We start from the raw sequence: 21,649 nt of genomic DNA on the forward strand, positions 1-21,649 counted from the left end.
GTGTGAGGCGGTTGGGAAGTGGCGCTTCACCTCAAACTTCACGCATCTTCATATTAAGAGCTTTGTCCTGCAGTTACCCAGCAATATTTCTGAATCCAGTGCACACTAGGCGCTTTATTTTGTGACTCTTTGCTGTGCCTTTGGTGCGGACTACACTTTGCTCTGCTTCAAGCCGTGTGGGAGGCTGTCCACTTCTACTCCAATTTATGGTGCTGCTACAAGTGACTTTTAGCCTCTCATACCACTGACTGCAGGGGTGTCTTGCCTTATTTCAAGTATCCTATACATGGGCAGGCTTAAATCCATGTCGCACATACCTCGCACGACCAAGTCTGCCATTATCAAGAACTCTAAGGTTTTTTCTGCGTTTTCTAGGATAGAGGATCCCTTAACTACTTCTGGCTCCGATACAACCATGGAGCCCTCCCAAGCCTCTTCGGGGAAAGCTAACTCCAAAAGACTGAAGAAAGACCCCCCCTCGCCTCTCAAACAACCCACGCCTGTTTCAATGGAACTGTTGTTGGATGAGATCAGATCCCTACGTCCTTTTATGGAAGAAACCAATGTTAAGCTCCAGGTTCTCACGGATCACTGGTCACAGATGGAAACCAGAGTCACTTCCGTTGAGCGTTCTGTTGAGTCATTCCAAGAAACTTGTTCCACAGTTTCTCATCTAAACTCTCAAGTGTCTGCCCTACAACGACAGGTGGAGGAGTTGGAGAATAGAAACAGGCGGAATAACCTTCGCATTTACGGCCTGTCGGAGGGACTTGAGGGGTCGGACTCTCTCACCTTCTTTAAGTCTTTCCTTCCTAAGCTGCTGTGCCTTCCTGAAGGGACTTCGCTCAACATTCAACGTGCGCACCGCTTGGGACGGCCTTCTTCTACGCTTTCTCCCTCACAGAAGCCCAGAGGCGTTATTCTCCACTTCCTGGAATACACCGATTTATTGAAGGTTCTGCCGGCAGCCAAATCTGCTCCAGCGTTGTCGTGGTCTGGATCATCCTTGTTTTTTGCCCAGGACTATGCAAAAGCTAGCGCCAATCGTTGCAGGGAGTTTCTCAATCTCAGAGCAGATCTCCGCCAGATGGGGGTGAGATATGGCCTTTACCACCCATGCCTGTTCAAGGTCACCTATAATAACAAGACCACTGCCTTTGAGGATCCTGTCCACCTCCGGAGCTTCATTAACGCGCACAAGACTTCTGCTATGGATTCAACTGGGTCACGTTCTACTGCGCCTGGCTGACCAGTGGCTGTGTTAACTCTCTAATATTGCTTCATTTGGCTTTTTCCGATTTTTGAGTATATCCTCTACTTGGTTGTTGCAGTTTAACTCTCTTCTTCTTTACGTTGTTCAAATATGTTGGTTGTTATTCCCTCCATGTTGTTTGATCATTTGGTGTTGTTCTTGGTACTGATATGACTCTCTTACATGTTCTAACCCCTTATGTTACTTGTTGTTTTTTCTTTTTTGCCCATACAGGACTCCCCCTTCCAGTTTCACCTTGTCCTCCGGCCTCCCCGTGTGGTCAACCTTGGTGTGTCGTCTCGCCCTTGTCGCTCCATCCCTCCTTCGTGTTTTTCTCGTACTCTCCTCGCTGTAGGTATGGTTCCCTTTTGTCTTTTGTTTTATAACTTCCTTTTGTATTTTGTCTCTATTTTTTTCCAATGCCTCCCCTTTTCGTATTTACTCTTCGCTGGTATTCATTTTCTTTTCCTTTTGCGTTTAGCTTCTCCCCTTCCCTTTCTGGTCCTTTTTTCCTTTCCCCTCAGCTGTTCTTCATGTATCTTCAGTGTTGCTTCTTACCTTCGGTGTTGTCCTCTTTAATCTCTTGACTTTACTCCATTTTCACATCTTCTTTATGCTACTTTATCTCACTTTTTTACTCCTTTTTGACCCTCTCTTTTTCCTTTCTCTCCTTTTCATCTTACTTGTTCTTCCTCTTTCTATCCTTTCACTTGATTGCATGGGTTTTCTTTTCTCTCTTCTCTATTGCATTATGCTTGATATCATTTTTATGCAATGTCATTTAATATAACACCGTGGAATGTTAAGGGCATCAACTCTCCAATCAAACATCAGCGAATCCTGTCACATCTGGCCAAGTTGAATGTGGATGTGGCTTTCCTCCAGGAAACTCATTTGTCTGATTCTAAATCTCTTAAACTTAAAAGAGGTTGGGTGGGTGAGGTTTTCTATTCACCAGGAGATGGGAAGCGTAATGGAGTGGCTATTTTGTGCAGGAGGTCGCTCCCCCTTTCCATTGTCTCCCAGGAATCGGACACTAATGGAAGGTGGACGTATGTCAAACTGTCGCTTAGAGGTGCTTCAGTCTCTTTTCTTCATGTCTATGCAACTACTGTTGGTAAACCTCTGTTTTGGTCTGACTTCTCCCGCCATATCACAAGATTTATGGATGACAATTTCATCCTTGCGGGAGATTGCAACCACCCTTTAGACCCCTTTGTTGATCGAAACTCCAAGGTTCATTACGTCCCCAATAAACCCCACAAGCTCTTCGCCCAAGCTATTTCCCAACATAAACTGGTTGATGCATGGCGCATATGTAATCCCACCTTGCAAGAATTCACTTTTTATTCCCGATCCCACCGCTCTCAGTCCCGGATTGATTATATTTTTCTTACCCATACTCTCACCCAAACTCTCACTGCTGCTGAGATTGGCCCGATTTTGTTTTCAGATCATGCCCCTGTCCTCATCACTATTGAGATAGTTCCTAAGTCTGACGGTCCTAAGAGGTGGCGTTTTAATAATGCCCTTCTTTTGGACCCTGCCTTCACCTCCTCGTTCACTACTTTTTTTGACGATTTCTTTTTGCTTAATGATGCCCCCTCTATCCCAACGCATACCATTTGGGATGCTTTCAAAGCAGCAGCACGTGACTTCATTATTCGTTTTGTGGCAAAGAAGCGCAAACTTGCCCGTGCGTCTACCCAACACATTTTATTGGACATTAAGAGACTGGAGTACGCCTATTTTACCTCTCATTCCCAAGAGTCCCTCACTGCATTGGTGGCTGCTAAAATGCATTTTAATAAGAAATCTACTGAGGATGCCTCATTGTTCTTGCTGAAATTTAGTGCCAAATTCTACGGGGGCAGAAATAAGGCTGGGAAGCTCCTTGCTAATTATCTGAAGATCAAGCACAATAAATTGAACATTGAAGCTATCTATGACACTAACTCTGTCCTTCAACACAACGACACTGACATTCTTTCTGAGTTTTCCCTCTTTTACAAGACCCTATACTCCTCCGAGACTCAACCCACTCCCCACTCACTCACTCATATTTTCTCTACAATTCAGAAACCTGCCCACTTTCCCCTGGATTTATCCAATTTGGAGTCTGATGTTACTCAGAAAGAACTGCTCACAGCACTCCAACATCCTAAATTGAACAAAGCCCCGGGACCTGATGGTTTCACTGTCGAATTTTACCTTCACTTTTCTAAACTTCTCATCCCTAAGCTTCATTCTCTCCTCAACTCATTCTCTGCCCTTGGAGGTTCTTCAGGGACCTTCTCAGAAGCTCATATATGTCTGATACCCAAGGAAGGCAAGGATGCCCAGCACTGAAAGAATTACAGACCCATATCATTGGTAAATATTGATTATAAAATTTTTGCCAAATCTCTGGCTGCACGGTTGGATTCCTTGCTTCCTGATCTTTTGGGCGAGGAACAATCCGGCTTCGTCAAGGGTCGATTTATCACCGACAATACCATGCTACTTTTTAACATCCTGACGAAATCCCAGCGAATGCAGTCTTCGCTTGCCGCGATTGCCCTAGACGCGGAGAAGGCGTTTGATAGGGTTGAGTGGTCCTACCTTTTTCACACTCTTAAATGGTTTGGTTTTGGCCCTCATTTTATTTCCCTGATCTCCCTTTTGTACTCACACCCACGTGCTGCAGTCTGTGCCAACGGTCAAATCTCTTCCCTTTTTGATTTGGGTAGAGGTGTTCGCCAAGGCTGCCCCCTCTGACCCTTTATTTTTAATTTGGCTTTGGAACCTTTCTTATCTAGATTACGTCAGAATCCCAATATCCATGGTTTTCATTTTACCGATTCCCACATAAAACTCGCCGCTTACGCGGACGACATCTTGCTTTTTCTTTCCGAACCCGAAACCTCCATTCCTGCTTTTTTGGAGGAAGTGCGGGAATACTCTCAGATTTCGGGTTACAAACTTAATCATAATAAATGCGAGATATTGCCCCTGACCAAATTCACCTTCAAACCAGACTTTCTTGCGTCTAATTTTGTATGGAACTCCTCACACCTTAAATATCTTGGCCTGCATATTACTCCTTCTATCCCAGACACGGTCTCCCTATGCCTGAGTAAATGCATTCAGAAAATCTCGGACCTCACCGCTAGGTGGCATCCCCTTTACCTATCTTGGTGGGGGCGTCTTGATACAATCAAGATGATGTTGACCCCGATTATTCTATATACCATTTCAAATATTCCTGTGCCTATTCCTGCTAAGTCCTTTAAGAAGATTAATTCTATTTTGTCTGCCTTCCTTTGGAATAACAAAAAGCCACGGATGTCCCTTACTAGATTGGTTCGCCCAGCCTCAGAGGGCGGTGTTAACTTTCCAGATTTTCCAGCCTATCAAAAGGCTTTTCTGTTAAGACAGGCATCTTTTTGGTTGCAAGATCCTGATGCTCCGTGTCCCCTGTGGGCTAAGGTTGAACGTCTCTTCCTCTCTCCCTTCTCCTTTGCTAAGTACATTTCCTTTTCTTGTAAACCCTCCTCTATTTCCACACCTATTCACAGATTTACCACCAAACTCCTCCTGGCCTCATCTCCCGCTCCTCCTCGCTCTATTGCGGACTTTCTCTCTTCTCCCGTTTGGCACAATACTCATCTTCTAATCCAGGCTAAGCCTTTCTACTGGAAATCCTGGAGGCAGAGGGGCTTACTTTGGATCTCGCAATTGTTCTCCCACTCTACATTTATGTCTTTCCCAAGTCTCAGATTGATGTATACCTTGCCTGCATCCTTTGCTTCCAAATACTCACTGCGCAAGGCAGCGGTGATGGCGGTGAATACAAGACTCCTGCACGCACAGACAACGTCTCCATCCCTCACTTCCGTAGCACGCTTACACTGCCTTCTTTGCACTGGACAAAATTGGAGCGTGTCTGGAGGCGTGATTACCACCCTGAGGCCAAGGTTGCCCTGAGGATAGCCCAAAAGGGTTATTACGCTGCTATCAGAACGGCCAAAGGCGAGTACTACGCCGAGAGAATTGAGAAGGCGCAAAACAATAGCAAAGAGATATTTGCTATTGTCAAGAGCTTTATGTCCCCAGTGGCCGATACGCCTCTGACGCCAGCTTCTACTGAATGGTGTGAGGAACTATCGACCTTTTTCATTGAAAAGATTGCTAAAATTCAGAGGGACCTAATTTCAGCTCAGCCAACGGCCAATATTCCCTTGGTTTCGGCCCCTCCTAGCTCGCAAGGTGTCCCTTGCCAGCTCACAGATTTCTCAGCGGCCGAGGAGAAGGCCATTTTGGCCATCATCCAGGCGCTAAAATCAGGGTCCCCTGCTGACCCATGCCCCGCTCGGGTGTTTTCCGAGGTGGCTAAAATCACTCATACAGATGTCACCCAAATTGTGAATCTTTCTCTTGCTTCTGCCACTGTTCCTGGCTGCTGGAAGCAGGCCAAGCTTCTGCCACTACTGAAGAAACCGGGCCTGGATGCGAGGCTTCCCAGCAACTACCGTCCGATCTCCCTTCTGCCCGCTATGGCGAAGGTATGCGAGAAGGTAGTCTTTCGCCAACTGGAGAAGTTCGTGGAAACATTTGGCGCCCTCCATCCTGCTCAGTCAGGTTTCAGAGCGGCTTACAGTACTGAGACAGCACTGGTAGAGATCTCGGAGTCCATTCGACAGTGTCTGGATGCGGGTGGCAGAGCGGCCCTGATTCTTCTGGACCTCTCTGCCGCATTCGATACTGTCCCTCACGACCTCCTTCTGGCCAGACTGTCGTCTATTGGTATTGGGGGTCGGGTGCTGGCTTGGCTGTCGTCATTTCTCACTGATAGGACGCAGCAGGTCTGGGTGCCGCCTTATGCCTCGGAGCTCAAGCCCCTGTTTACGGGGGTACCACAGGGCTCCACGCTTAGTCCCCTGCTGTTCAATATTTACATCACACCTTTGGTCTATCTCGCTGAACAGTTTGGGGCTAAAATAATTGGCTACGCTGATGACACCCAGCTTTTGTTCACTTGGCCTGACGAGCAGTTGTGTACTGCAGGGGTTAAACTCTGTCTGTCTGCTGTGTTTCGCTGGCTTACCTCGGCCCAGCTTAAATGCAACGAGGATTAATCGGAGGTTCTGTTCTACGGCACCTTTCCTGCCAACTTTGAGGACAGCCTGTGGCCCTCTGATTTTCCTAACCCAAGGGTGATGGGAGGCCCCGCAAAAAAATCTAGGTATTTGGTTCCGTGAAGACCTTAGGTACACGGAACATATAAAGAAACTGTCCAGCATCTGCTTTGTCACCTTAAAAGCACTGCGCAAATTTCTCCCTTTGCTCCCTCAAGTAGCGAAGGAGACTGTAGCGCGAGCACTAATTCTGTCCAGACTGGACTATGCGAACGCTCTGTTCTGTGGCATCCCTGCATACTTAGTCAACCGTCTGCAGGTTGTCCAGAATGCGGCCGTCCGTCTTCTCTTTAACATCCCCAGATGGATAAGCGTTCGCACTCATTTGCGTAGCCTTCACTGGCTGCCGGTGGCGCAGCGCATCCGATTTAAATCCCTGGTGCTTGCATACCGTGCGGTTCATGAGCTGGGACCTTCCTACCTAAGGAAGCGCTTCTCGTTCTATGTTCCAACACGATGCCTTAGGTCAGCGTCCCTGTTTAGACTGACCATCCCCCGCTTTAAGAGGGCCAGGATTGGAGGCCAGTCAATCTCTGTGATTACTGCCAGGGCTTGGAACACCCTCCCTCTCCCCCTGCGGTCCTGTAACTGTTTGGGTCAGTTAAAAAAGAACTTGAAAACACATCTGTTCAACAGTAAGGTGTAGTTGGCTCTGCTGCTTTCTGCCTCTTCATCGCGCCAGGATACTCCCCAGTAATAGAGCGCATAAGAAAACTCCATATAACATAACATAAATAACACTGCCCCTAAGGCTTCCGCCATATACAAACACCTTCTTATTACTGAGATGCCTAGACCCAAGTCTAAGGTGGAGGAGCAGTGGGAACGAGATTTCGGGGAGATGTGGCCCTTACCTCTATGGGACAGACTATGGCTTAAGGTACGCAAGTCATTCAGGGCGGCGTCTCTCACGCAGTCTATGTTCTTTATTTATAACAGGTTACTTATCACTCCCTCGGTCCTACATAAGAGATTCCCCTCTACTCCAGACACTTGTTGGTCTTGCTCCTCTTCCAATACTACCTTGTTTCACATGCTGTTTTTGTGTCCGTCTGTTCATAACTTTTGGTTACAGGTGTGGGCTCAAATTAATGTCATATTTCAAACTTGTATCCCTTTTTCTCATGTTCACGTGTTTCTGGGAAGCCTTTCACCGTGCTGGGAGTCATCTCAGCTTGATGTACGTATCATTGACCTGCTGCTGGCTGTTGCTTTACAACAGATTACCATTCACTGGAAGTCTTTGCCTAGTCTTTCTTTTCAAGCATGGTGGTACAATGTTTGGTATAACCACAGACTGGACACTACTTTTGTCTTTCCTCCTCAGCTGGCTCCGAAAAGGGCGGTCTTATGGCTCCCTGTTGTTTTATATCTTGACAGATGTGCTACTCGCTCCCATTGTCTGCCACCTGTTCAGCAGGAGGTCTCCAAACCTCCTTGATTGCCTTATCATTCCTTAATTTTTCTGTTATCATATGCACTGGTTGTCTTCTTTTTGTAATTTGCTATCCATTGTAATTACTTTATACCAATGTTATACTCTCCTTGACTCATGATTCTTCCTTGTAACAGGTATTTATGCGAAACTGTTTAATTTTTCTTTTCCCCCTTTTATTGTTACCCTTTCCCTTTCTTTTTATTTCATTGCCTATTTTTCTTTGGTCAATAAAATCTTTCTTGAACTTAAGAAAATTCGTAGAGACGTAAGAGTGAAATTGACTAATGAGAAAGCTCAGAGGGGACTCACAAACATCCACAGAAAAGCTCTCACCCAAAAGGAGTGAAGTGGCAATAGGTAAAGTTGAATGATAAAAACCCAAAGCAATGAATTCAAGCTGAAAGGAATGAAGACCACAGGGAAAATAGAAAATAAACAAATTTAAGATTCATCTTCTTCCGCCACTCTTTATCTTTTAATTCCATAAAAAGGTGCAATTTCCTCAACTGTGTGCTTTCCTGCATTTGCATCTTTTACTTCACTATGCCTCACCTAACTGCCAAGTGCCACAGTATGCTCACTGAGATAACATTATGTTTGAAGAAAACAGGAGAAGGAAAGGAAAGTCCATGAACGAAACTAATTAGACAAACTCTGAGTCAATGTATTCATTAAGCAAAGATGCATTACTGCAAAGAAAGAATGTGGCAAAATGAAAGCTCCACAAAAAAGAGCTCCTCTTTTGTGGCTCCTAATTAAGTGGATGTTTAAGAAAAACTGGAGGCAAGAAACAAGGGGGCAGTCTGGACTCACCGGGGGCAGGTGCAGGGTGGGTGCCGCACGCCGGGCTGGGGGGCAGCTGCAGGAGACGGGCAGCTGCGGGTCAAATCCAAAATCCAGCGGTGAGGGGGCCCAGGCAGAGACCCCACCGGCAGCACACGGGGCGATCCCGGCAGCGCTCAGGGTGCAGATCCGGGGGGCGAGAAGGCAGGTCTCGGGGTAAAATGGCAGATTCTGGTTTAGCGCATGTGCTGGAACAAACGGACAGTTCAAAGGGCCGGGCCAGATGATGGGGCAGTGGTAAGAGCGCTGAGGTAAAAAGGAAGAGGAACAGCGCCCTGCTGGGTGTCTTCAGACGGAATGAAGCGGTTCCAATAAATCCACGAGTAAAAAGTCGGAGAGGAGGAAAAACAGGACCAAACCCGAACATCTGAGCTGTTCCTCACAACAACAAAAAAAAACCAAGCACGACGAACATGGGGGGTGGGCAGGACAGCAAGCACGAACAAGGGGGGGGGGCAGGACAGGAAGCACAAACAACGAGGGGGGCAGGACAGGAAGCACTCACCTGAGGACGATTTCTTCCGGCGGCGGTCGGGGGAAATGGCAAAACAAAAGCGCTGCCAAAAAAAACAAAAAAGAAAACGCCCACCTCTGAATGACCAAAAAAAGGGGCGGGCTTAAAAAAAGCAAGAAACGCCCACGAATCTGCTCAAGCTGGGGACAGAATTGAGTGACACACATCTCTTCCAATGGCTAGCCTTCATTTATGAAGCTAGCCTATGGAAGAGAAGGCGGGTTCAAGCCCCAGTACTAGGGAAACATAAGATATCGGCTGCGTGACACTGCTGCGCAGTGTACGCTAGGCCGAGCCCTAAAAAGCGGGTTTTAGGAGTGTGAGACCAGCTCTTATCTTTTTACAACTCCTCTCTTATGACACTGTTGTGCATATGCTATACTTTTTACGGGTCGCTGTTAGACTCAGGTCAAGCTGCGATTAACTTCTGTACTGTAATTCATGAATTTGTATTTTATGTTTTGATTAACTTGGACATATTATATTTGTCAATCTGCAACTTGGAAGATGTTTTATCATTTTATACATGACTTTTATGGTTTTCCTTTATAAAACCGAATAAAGTTTGTTGATAATAATCACTAGGGGATTCATTTACAGGGTAGCATAGTATCCCTCACAATAACTCCAGGAGTCACAGTTCACACAATGTACATGCTTTGTTCCCCCTACTTCCAACCTTACATATACCCCCAATCACCTGCCCAAACCTCCCCTGATGATGCCAATGTGGTCCTACGTCAACCCACAGACCATATGTTTAGCCCCTTTGAAACTGCCCATACAATAAATATGCTGCAGTTGTAAATACATATCAACTACCATTTGTTGTGTTTGAAACATTTTATTGAATAATAAAACCTAATAAATATAATCTGATTATTAAAGCAAAACAGAACATCAGTTACCATACACATAAGAGACAAAAAATGTACATAAAAATCAACATACTGTAACACTGCAAAGTTATGTAGAGCACAATTCCTAATTTCGGGCAATCTTTAAAGTTCAACGATAGAAACGTTCATAAAGAACAGGAAAGAAAGGTGGTAGGATACAGTAATTTCATTAATGTAATGCTTTTACATATAGAAAATCAAAATTAATTATTTTCCTTAAGCAATAATGTCTGCACACTAAAATACTAAGAGAAATATATTGAACAATGAACATTTCATGTGTAATTTGAATTCAATTTGAATATTTTACCCTCCTCAGCATTATTTGACTCATGATTACAACCTGAATGCTTTCTGGAAAGGAACCGCCTCATGGGGTTCAAAAGCACATCTTTTCCAACAATAGGATTACAATGATAAACTTGAATTTCAATTCAATTAATTGATTTAGGCTTTTTGGAGATCAGCAATTTTAAATATATGCAAAATCCATACACTTTTGTAAAATTGTCACCTAAACTTGAATTCAATCCACCTTTTGATTAAACAGTTCCCATTCCAGCAACCATCACAGGACCACTTGTTGTTATCTTCCCAATTAGTGATAATGTTTCAGATGGCAACAACAATAAATATGTTTAGAATTTTACCTCCAAAAGGAAAAACATGCCATTTCTGAATCATGGTGCACAATAAAATGTAGGAACCGAAGGGCGTCTTTAGGTATAGCATTCATTAAGGTTTGACCAAGCTTGAAACTAGAGTTCCTGAACTTTTGGACATTTAAATGTCATATTTTAAAAGAGTTCAAACAGATCCAGCACGAGCTCCGCGAAAAATTGAAGATGAGTGAATTGTACTTAGAGAAAATGTGCTGATTAGTAATCTATTGATGTAAAATGCAGTTGTCAGGCAATGCTTGTGGATCTAATCTATTCAGATTTTAACTCCATAGTTTGTTCAATAAATTGACTAGGCATAATACTTGAAAGTCCATCTCTCAGATCAGTTCTATTACAGTTTTACTTGCGATAACACTAAAAGAGATCAATGATAAATAGATTTTAAAATCCATGGATAGAATTGATCCTTGGTCTAAATCTAGATTATTGTCTGCAATAGAAATCAGTATAAACAGATCAAATCTAAAAGGATTGAATATGTTTATTATAGTGGTTTAAACCCAGAAGACACACATTAGTCCTAAAACTCAGAAAATGTATCTAAAGATTATGATTACATCCCATTTATGTCCAGAGACCGCTTTAAATGCTTTCCTGTTTAAGTAACAACATTTCCAATACTGTATCCCTTGTGTGCACAACCTTTATTGCTGCTTTGCAAAGTAATTACATGAGAGTACTCATTACAAGAAAAGTATATTTTTATAACTGTTGGTTCCAAAAATAAAACAACTATAACTGTGGATATAAAACAATTGGCCTGGAGTTCAGTCCTTGAGTGTGTGAAACCTTTTGCTGACTGAGTGTGTACAACAAATGCTTGCTCGCAGCCGGACTTTGTTGCTGCTGGGTGTTCTCTGCTACAAGGAAGCTTGGGGAACTACAGACACCAGAATCCCCTTAACTACACTCACCTGGGCTGAAGTGCAATCCCGCCCACCGCACTACTTTACGGCTCGCGGCCCCCGCTTCGTGGGAGCCACTCGCAGCCGGACTTTGTTGCTGCTGGGTGTTCTCTGCTACAAGGAAGCTTGGGGAACTACAGACACCAGAATCCCCTTAACTGCACTCACCTGGGCTGAAGCGCAATCCCGCCCACCGCGCTATTTTACGGCTCGAGGCCCCCGCTTCGCAGAACGCGTGCGGGCGGGCGCCGGGCGAAGCCCGGGCCAAGGGCGGGCCCGTTTGAGCCCGCACGAGAACGACCGAGGACGAGACGGGGTTCCCCCCTAATATCTCCACTACAAGGTCGGTGCATGATTTATACCCTGCCATTTGTTGTAGATTATCTAATTACTAGCTATCATTTACACACTCAAAGATGTAGTTGTTCTAAACCTCATCGGAAATGACCACTCCTAAGGCTGGGAGAGGCAGGAAATCAACTAACGGTGGGTCAATAGTGGGTACCCTGGACCAGTTTCTTGCGAGAGCATCTTCCGTTCTGGCCCACGAAATAGAGCTGACAGAAAGAAGATTGCCACTTGACCCTGCTTTCAACAAACGGGCATCAATGGGAAGTTTGGCCCAGGCATCTTCACCAAACCCCCTACAAAATATTGATCTTACAAGGCCGAAGGCAATGACGTGCGAGAGGGCAACCAACAATTGCAAATTGCTGGAGGCTGGCCTTGCAACCCAGTATGTGAAGCCGCCATGCTAAATACTAGAAATGCCCCTAACCTTCACACTGTGCATTCTGGACCTCCAACATTAAGTGTCAAAAGAAAAGCTAAAATTCAGAAATCTGATAAAGTAGGGGGAAGTACAATACCACCAACTCCGCATAGTCCTGCTACATGCCAGGCCATCACGGAAGAGCCCACATCGATATTGAGTCCTGGTGTTGTGTTCCCCGCTGAGTTGGGATTGGACTTTTGGACCAAACTTGAACACGTTTTTTAAAAGACATGTCTCCCCATTTATGACAGACTTAACTTGATAGAAAACAGGCTTGCAAGTCTCCAATTATCGTTTGCTTCGGCTCAGGCACGGGGTGGGAAACAGGATAAAGGGATAACAGAAAAACAAAAGAGATTATCTAAGCAAACTAATGAATCTGAAATTCCCTCTACCCCTCTGCCTACGAGTAATGCAGCTGATATCAGTGCCCCTGTTCTAATCCTACTTCATCTCATCTAATGATATTGCAGTGACTAACCACATTGTGTTGAGTGGAAGGGCAGAGATAGATGATGGGAGCAGGGCTATAATTGAACAACGCCAAGCGAACAATAATATTTCTTTCAGATTCTGTCTTTCAGATACAAGCTTTTTTGGCATAAAGATTATCTCCAGTGTGGAGTTTCTCATAGTGAGATAGCGTTTTTCTCTGCAGCTTTTCTGGCATTCAGAACACTCATAAGGTTTTTCATCAGTATGGAGAATCGCTTATGGTTAGTGAGGCTGTGCTTATCAAATAGGAATTTCTGGTATTCACAGCATTGGTAATGTTTTTTCCCTGTGTGCGTCTGCTCATGTAGAGTGAGATTGTGTTTTAAATTGATGCTTTTCTGGCATTCAGAGCACTAAAATATTTTGGTGTGTTTTCTTATGGCGCTTAAAATGATCTCTTCCTCTGAATCTTTTCTGACATTTAGAGCACTGATAATTTTCTTCCCCAGTGTGGATTCTCATATGTTTAGTGAGATTACATTTAAGGCTGAAAAATATTTGGCATTCGGAGCACTGTTAAGGTTTTTCCCCAGTGTGGGTTCTTATATGCTGAGTGAGTCTGCCTTTTACACTGAAACATATCTGGCATTCAGAGCACCTATAAGGTTTTTCCCCAGTGTGGGTTCTTATATGGTGAGTGAGACTGCCTTTTTCACTGAAACATTTGTGGCATTCAGAGCACCGATAAGGTTTTTCCCCAGTGTGGGTTCTTATGTGATTATCGAGACTGTTTTTTTGGCAGAAAATTTTTTGGCATTCAAAGCACTGATAAGGTTTTTCCCCAGTGTGGGTTCTTATATGCTGAGTGAGATGGCTTTTATCAATAAAACATTTGTCGCATTCAGAGCACTGATAAGGTTTTTCCCCAGTGTGGGTTCTTATATGCTGAGTGAGACTGAGTTTGTATATGAAACATTTCTGACATTCAGAGCACTGATAAGGTTTTTCCCCAGTGTGGGTTCTTATATGCTGAGTGAGACTGAGTTTGTCTCTGAAACATTTCTGACATTCAGAGCACTGATAAGGTTTTTCCCCAGTGTGGGTTATTGCATGTTGAGAAAGACTTCTTTTGTCAATGAAACATTTCTGGCATTCAGAGCACTGATAAGGTTTTTCCCCAGTGTGGATCTTTGTATGCCGTGTGAGAGTACGTTTTAAACTGAAACATTTCTGGCATTCAGAGCACTGATAAGGTTTCTCCCCAGTGTGGGTTCTTACATGAAAAGTGAGACTGTTTTTGTCAATGAAACATTTCTGGCATTCAGAGCACTGAAAAGGTTTCTCCCCAGTGTGGGTTCTTACATGAAGAGTGAGACTGAGTTTGCCTCTGAAACATTTCTGACATTCAGAGCACTGATAAGGTTTTTCCCCAGTATGGGTTCTTATATGCTGAGTGAGACTGAGTTTGTCTCTGAAACATTTCTGACATTCAGAGCACTGATAAGGTTTTTCCCCAGTGTGGGTTATTGCATGTTGAGAAAGACTTCTTTTGTCAATGAAACATTTCTGGCATTCAGAGCACTGATAAGGTTTTTCCCCAGTGTGGATCTTTGTATGCCGTGTGAGAGTACGTTTTAAACTGAAACATTTCTGGCATTCAGAGCACTGATAAGGTTTCTCCCCAGTGTGGGTTCTTACATGAAAAGTGAGACTGTTTTTGTCAATGAAACATTTCTGGCATTCAGAGCACTGAAAAGGTTTCTCCCCAGTGTGGGTTCTTACATGAAGAGTGAGACTGTTTTTGTCAATGAAACATTTCTGGCATTCAGAGCACTGATAACGTTTTACCCCAGCGTGGATCTTTAGCCCAGCGTGGATCTTTGTATGCCGTGTGAGAGTACGTTTTAAACTGAAACATTTCTGGCATTCAGAGCACTGATAAGGTTTTTCCCCAGTGTGAAATCTCACATGTGCAGTTAGAAGTGATTTAACGTTGAAATGTTTTGGGCATTCAGAGCACTGAAAATGTTTCTCCCCAGTGTGGGTTCTTATATGAAGAGTGAGACTTCTTTTCTCAATGAAACATTCCTGGCAATCCGTGCACTGATAAGGTTTATCCCCAGTGTGGGTTCTTATATGCCGAGTGAGACTGTTTTGGTCACTGAGACATTTCTGGCATTCAGGGCACTGGTAAGGTTTTTCCCCAGAGTGGATTCTCATATGTTCAGTGAGATAAGATTTACGGCTGAAACTTTTTTGGCATTCAGCACACTGGTAAGGTTTTTCCAAAGAGTGGGTTAATGCATGTCGATATAGACTCGCTTTGACACTAAACCTTTTCTGGCATTCAGAGCACTGATAAGGTTTTTCCCCAGTGTGGATTCTCATATGCTCAGTGAGATAAGATTTACGCCTGAAACTTTTTGTGCATTCAGAGCACTGAGAGAGGTTTTTCCCAGTGTGGATTCTCAAATGCTCAGTGAGATAATATTTACTGCTGAAACTTTTTTGACATTCAGCGCACTGATAAGGTTTTTCCCCAGTGTGGATTCTCATATGCTCAATGAGATAATATTTACTGATGAAACTTTTTTGGCACACTGAGCACTGAGAGAGGTTTTTCCCAGTCTGCATTCTCTCAAATTCAGTGAGATGCGATTGATGGCTGAATTTTTTTTGGTACAGGTAACTTATTTCCCCAACTTGGGTTATTTTGCTTTGATTGAGGCGGGTTTGAACACTGAATTTGTTCTCACAGTCTGTGTTTTTGTAAGGTGTATTTCTAGAGTTACATTTAGTTTTCTCTTGCTTATATGCCACCGTAAGATTGAACTAGATTTTAGAGTCTGGCTTGTTTAGATAATGTTCAGTATTTATCTCTAAAAGAAATTGTGTGTAATCTGCTTAACGTTTGAATTAAGCAAAATATGTCTCGAAGCAGCCCTGTAAAACCTGTTGAAATGTTTCTAGCAGATAAAAGTCTTTTGGTTATAGCCTCTCCGGCAGCAACTTATTTTGTGACTGAAGTTTTTCTCAAATATATTTGTATAGGTTCTTAGCAATGCAGTGATAAGGTGTTAGTCTGATATTTAATGATTAAACTGAGAAGTACCTTTTTGCACTGACGTAATGGCAGTAACTGAGAACATTAGAACATGCACAGTACTATTGTGGCTCACCAGTCGCAGAACATCAGTTAATTATACCCTTTCTATAAGGTGTAGTTCTAAAGACGAGGATTTATTTACATTAGCTATAGCGCAACGGTGCTCATTTAATCCATTTTTATATTTAACAGTTTTACATATCACTCCTGCACAACAGAATGTTGAGGCGATTTACATAGAATTACAGAACAGTACACATTAAAAAGGAAACAATCTGAGATGGTCATGAAAACAATAAAGTTGTGAATTTTTAAGGTTTTCGCCAGAGTGAGCAGAGTGGGTCGAGGTGTTATATCCAGAGGCAGATAGTCTCAAACTTATGTAACTGGTTAAAATCGGTTGTTGAACAAAGGTGATTTTCCAATCTTTTGGTTGTTAAGGTGTCAGCTTCGGAGTCTTCTTGGAGCGTCTTTTCTTTGATGGTATGCTGAAGAAACCTTTTGTTGTAACTTTCTTTTATGCAGTGTGTGCTTCCTCTCTAGAATTACATGATGCTTTAGATGAACGTTATTCTGTCATGCTGAGGCAATTTGTCTTTCTGATAATATTTCAGATGAGGATGCTGAAGTGGTCTTTCTACATTATTTCTGATGCTGTGTGCACAGATATGGCTTTGCTCTGGGTTAATGAAATGCAAAATTAGAGACTTCACTTACAGGTAGAGTACTTTCCTCGCCACACTTAGATTTTTGGAAATTATTTAAACGTAGAATGCTGGATGTCCTTCAGTTTTTCAAAATAATCCTTCTTATGGCACTGACATTTAGTGGCTTAGTGCTAAATCTTGCTTTCTTCGTCCGTAATTTCAATCACCTATAGTATTAAAATTAAATAGTTAATACATGTACATTTCCAAAAATAATAATTCACAAGCCAAATCAATGCAGGATTTTTAAAATGTTGAGCTGTTTTTCAGACAGAGCAGAGTGTAGAGTGGTAGCCTGAGAGTACTTGGATGTAGGAGTGAGGATTTGTAGAATTTTCAGCATTTTATTAAGCTCACAAAGGATACCCTATGGAGTTGTAACATAGAATCCCAAAGGCAGATATTAAAGTCATATGGACTGGCACCAAACTGATATTAAAATAATATACACTATTAATTAATTTGTAATGCAAATTTCTGGGACTTAAAGGACTCCGCCACGGACAACAGGCATTCTCCCCTGCCCTGAGTTACCGCCTACTTGTATCTGGTATCCTGACTTTTGAGTTTTGGCCTCTGCCTCAAACAAATCTATTATGTGCTGCGAGGACTATGCCTAGACCTATCCCTCGACTATGGTCCAGAGTATGAATCAAGGGCAATAAAATGAAGGCGTACTTTCATGTGTTTATTTTATTCCACCTGATTATCAGTTGTTAGGTTTTTCTGCACCTGGAATTACTGGGTGCAGAAAATCAGGACACAATTATTTTCCAGACAGAAAAATTAGACTGAAAAGACGCATGAGACTCTGGGGGTGCAGCAGAAGCAGCCAAGACTTATGCTGTTTTCTTTACTAACTGGGGGAAAACCACAATTCTTCCCTCTGTTGGTGTTCACAGTCATTGTCGGCCTATGATTCGGCATTGAGTGCAGAGCATATCGAGTAGAGCCGAGGGGCCGAGCCGAGGAGGAGTTAACGAGCAAGAGGAGCGGAGCCTGGGACGACTGCCCGGGTTTGTTTTGTGACCAGTTCCCGCTCCCGAAGGTTTCTCCCGCTTCACCCGCGTCCTGTTATACGGGCGCTTTAAGTTCGACGGATCTGTTTTGTGGGCAGGAACGGCCACTGCCGGCACCGCAGTGCTAAGGCACTGCTGGTGCTGCTTGTGCGGCGGACGCTGCAGGGGTCAAGGGAGCCTTGGCCTGCGGTGCTGCTGGTGCGGCGGCTGTGACGAGGGACATGATTTTCAAGGACCACAAAAAGAGGAGTATAAGGACCTATCATTCATAAATGGGCAACACCATTGCCCAGGTACTCAGGTACCTGGAAGTGGGAACGCGGGAGCAATTTGGGATTTATTCTTCAAAACCTCGCAAGTAAATCTGGAAGCTTTAACATATCAGTCCAACAAAATGGAGGTCCAAATAGATCTCTTGAGGGCTATGGCATCCTCTGTTGCCGGAATTGAGCAGAAGATAACAACGCAAAATAATCTAATAGTAAGGGCACAATCTCAGCCAATATCTACGTATGCAGAGTGTAGTTGTGCCCCGCTAATTAACAAACTTGCTACCATTCCGGATATTTTAAAAACGATAATTGACAATGTAAAAGGGAATTTTCCTAATGTGGGAATTCAACCCATCAAGACCGACTGCCCCTCTAAAGATACAATAAAATGTAAAGACAATACTGTTGTTGTTAAAGAAAAAATAGATGATAAAACAAAAGATCAAGAAGTGATACACCTATGCTGGACACAATCAACATTGACAAACACAGCTCCAGAAGTTCATCTATCAAAAAGACAGAGAAAAAAACAACAGAAAGCAAGAAATAAAGCTTCTAAAAGTATAAAAAATACAAATTCATCAGATATAGTGAGATTGAACACTGGAAACAGCCATGACCAAATATCATATTGTGAAGGTGAGGGTAAACAAATGTTACCAACAAAACCCTTTTACCCTCTATTTAATAAGGATATATCGGAGGTAAAAGCAGTTATTTATTTTATTTATTTATTTTCAAAGTTTTATATAGCGCGAACAAGATCTTCACAGATATCAGAGCGCTTTACATAGAGGGGTACATGAGGGAACATAGTCAAACAGTAAATCAATAGATCACACAGTACAAATAGGTGGCTGCGAAGCCATCACGTGAGTAATAAGACAACTCATACAAATAAGTAAATGAGTCAAGCATGTAATACAGATCGGTGCAGGGTGTTAACAGAGTTCGAGATAATAGATCAAGTGTATTTAGCCATGAGGATAGCTTTTACTTCTTTTTTAATGAGTGTAGTGGAAGAGATAAGCCTGGTTTCGGGGGGGGAGTGAGTTCCAAATCCTAGGCGCCAATCCTGACAAGGAGCGCTTGTATGTTTTTTCCTTCCGGAATCTTCGAGGTTTCAGCAGAAGATTGTTTGTGCCTCTCGTGTTTCTAGTTCCCCCAGAGATTGTCAGTTTCTGAGCGAGGTAGCCGGGTGAGTTTAGGTGTACCGCCTTGTGTGTCATGCAGGCGATTTTCAGATGTATTCTGGCTTCAAAAGACAGCCAGTTCAGGGATTTCAAGTCAGGGGTAATATGGGAGTGCTTTTTTGACCCAGTGATGAGTCTCGCTGCAGCATTCAGAGAAGTTCTTAGTGGTGCGGTAGTAGTTAGGGGGAGTCCACAGAGGGCGGTGCTGCCGTATTCAATACGTGGGATGACTAGCGCTTGTACTGCTGTTTGGAAGTCTTTGGCTGGGAGGTAGGGTTTAGGTTTCCTCAGAGTATTGATCTGGAAGTTCGCTCCCTTTGTTGCCTTGCTGATATGTTGCTGCATGTTGAGGTTGGTGTCAAGTGTTATGCCTAAAGATTTTGCTGAATCCACTATGGTCGGTTGGACATTGAGTGCTGTTAGGTGCTTCAGCCATGTTTGTGTGGTAGATATTTTCGTGGGAGGTGAGATCAGAAGGAACTCCGTCTTCATAGCGTTTAATTTGAGGTGGTTATCAGCCAGCCAAGATTGGGTGCTCCTGATCGTTGAGTTCAGACGTAAGATGTCTTTGGGGGATTGTAACTTGAAATATAGCGGAGTGTCATCGGCGTACATGTGAAAGTTTACATTGGATGCTTGTAGCAAGGAGGTGAGAGGTTCCATGACTAGGTTGAACAAAGTTGGGGATAGAGAGGATCCTTGGGGGACGCCTAGCGTTACAGGTATTGGCGAGGACATCAGGTTGTTGCTCTTGAATTTCTGCGACCTGTTGTTAAGAAAGGAAGTGAACCACTTGAGAACAGTTCCAGATAAACCCATTCTTGTATTTAGTAGTTCTAGTAGATTCTCATGTTTAACGGTGTCGAATGCTGAAGAGAGATCTAGAAGGATGAGGAGGCAGGTGTCGTTTTGGTCTAGCATTTGAAGTGCGTCGTCGATTATGTGAGTCATAGCAGTTTCTGTGCTGTGTCCTGCTCGGAAGCCTGACTGGTGGGTGTTGAGGAGATCAAATTGCTCAATGTGTTTAGTCAATTGTAGTTGTGCGCATTTTTCCAATAGCTTGGCGAGAGTAGGAATATTGGTGATGGGACGGTAATTGTTAAGATCAGAGGGGTCGGCTGTAGGTTTCTTTAGTTGAGGTGTGATCTGACCAATTTTGAGGGAGTCAGGTATGCTTCCTTGTTGGAGAGAGCTGTTGATAATTTTAGTCCAGAGAGGGAGAAGCAAAGGGGTAAAGTCTTTTACTGCGGAGGCAGGGAGGGGGTCCGTGAGGTGATTGGATGGTTTCAGGGTGCTGAGCAGTTTGCCAATTTCTTCTTCTGAGTATGTGCCGAAGGTTGACCATGTAGCATTGTTTTTTGGTTCAGTGGGTGCTAGGCGTTGGGGTTTGGAGTAGAGGCTTGCGTCAATGAGGAGATTGCTTTTTATTTTGTCAGTTTTTTGGATGAAGAAAGCAGCGAAGTCTTCACAGGAGGGTGCCTCACGCCTAGTGTTGAGCGGTTGGGGTTGTTCCTTGGATTGTGTTCTGATTAGCTCAAACAGTTTTCTCGGGCGGTTTTTTGCTTGGTCGATTTGGAGGCTGAAGAAGTCTGATTTTGAGCGTTTTATTTTCCTGAAGTATGCGTTTCTCTTTTTCTTCAGCTCTTTTAGGTGCATTGCAGAGGGGGCTGATCTCCAGGTACGCTCTGCCATTCGCATGTCTCGTCTATCCTCATTGAGACTCCCGTCGTACCATGGTTTGGAGATTTTAGTAGAGTCTCTTTTCAGCTCCATAGGTGCAGCCTCATTAATTATAGATGTCATAGCGTTGAGATAGTGGTCCGTCAGAGTTTGGACGTCTGTAGCGCCTGTCGGTGGCAGTAGGAGGTTGCAACTGTTAGGGGGCAAAGAGCCTGGGTTAAGCTTTTTCAAGTCTCTTTTCCAGACTTTGGGCTTGGAGAGTTGAGCCGGGTTAACTTTGACTTTTTCATTGATAAAAAATTTGAAATTTATTAATTAATTAATGTGAAATGTGTTATGAAAAATAAATGCTTAAACAAGCAAGCTGATAGTATGGAAATGATAGAGAATGGGAAAATTCAGTCCTTAGAAATGCTGCAAGTGGAGGAAAGTAATAAACAGGTGGAAAATAAGCCATCACAATTAGAAACAAATAGAGCAAAGAGTGAGAGTATTAGAGAAGATGAAACGAATAGAGATTTGTTAAAAACCTGGAAGGATATTAAATTACCACAAGATCTGGGAACCAAAACGAAGCAGTTACATAAACATCGACAATCATGGTCTCAAACTCTTAGTAATCATAATGGAAGGTTAATTGAACATGCTCAAGGTGAAAATAGTCTGCAACAAATTAAATTAAATAACCCAGATAAAAAAAGAAGGAGTGGTGCAGGTAATTTTTATGCCAGAATATCAATCTAGGGGTAAT

General features: G+C 43.4%; 1 protein-coding gene across 1 annotated transcript in view; it reads right to left on the reverse strand.

Annotated features, from left to right (window-relative positions):
• Positions 1-10,048: 10,048 nt before the first annotated feature.
• The window catches only part of LOC147737752 (uncharacterized), a 149,381-nt gene continuing 137,780 nt past the window's right edge, over positions 10,049-21,649 (reverse strand). The window contains exon 5 of the mRNA XM_086943567.1: positions 10,049-16,901. Within this exon, the coding sequence (XP_086799693.1) occupies positions 13,498-15,555 (2,058 nt within the window). The 5' untranslated portion in view covers positions 15,556-16,901 and the 3' untranslated portion in view covers positions 10,049-13,497. The remainder of the gene's footprint in view (positions 16,902-21,649) is intronic.

Source organism: Lissotriton vulgaris, chromosome 1_1 (genome assembly GCF_964263255.1).
Source record: "Lissotriton vulgaris chromosome 1_1, aLisVul1.2, whole genome shotgun sequence".
In the NCBI taxonomy this organism is placed as follows: Eukaryota; Metazoa; Chordata; class Amphibia; order Caudata; family Salamandridae; genus Lissotriton; species Lissotriton vulgaris.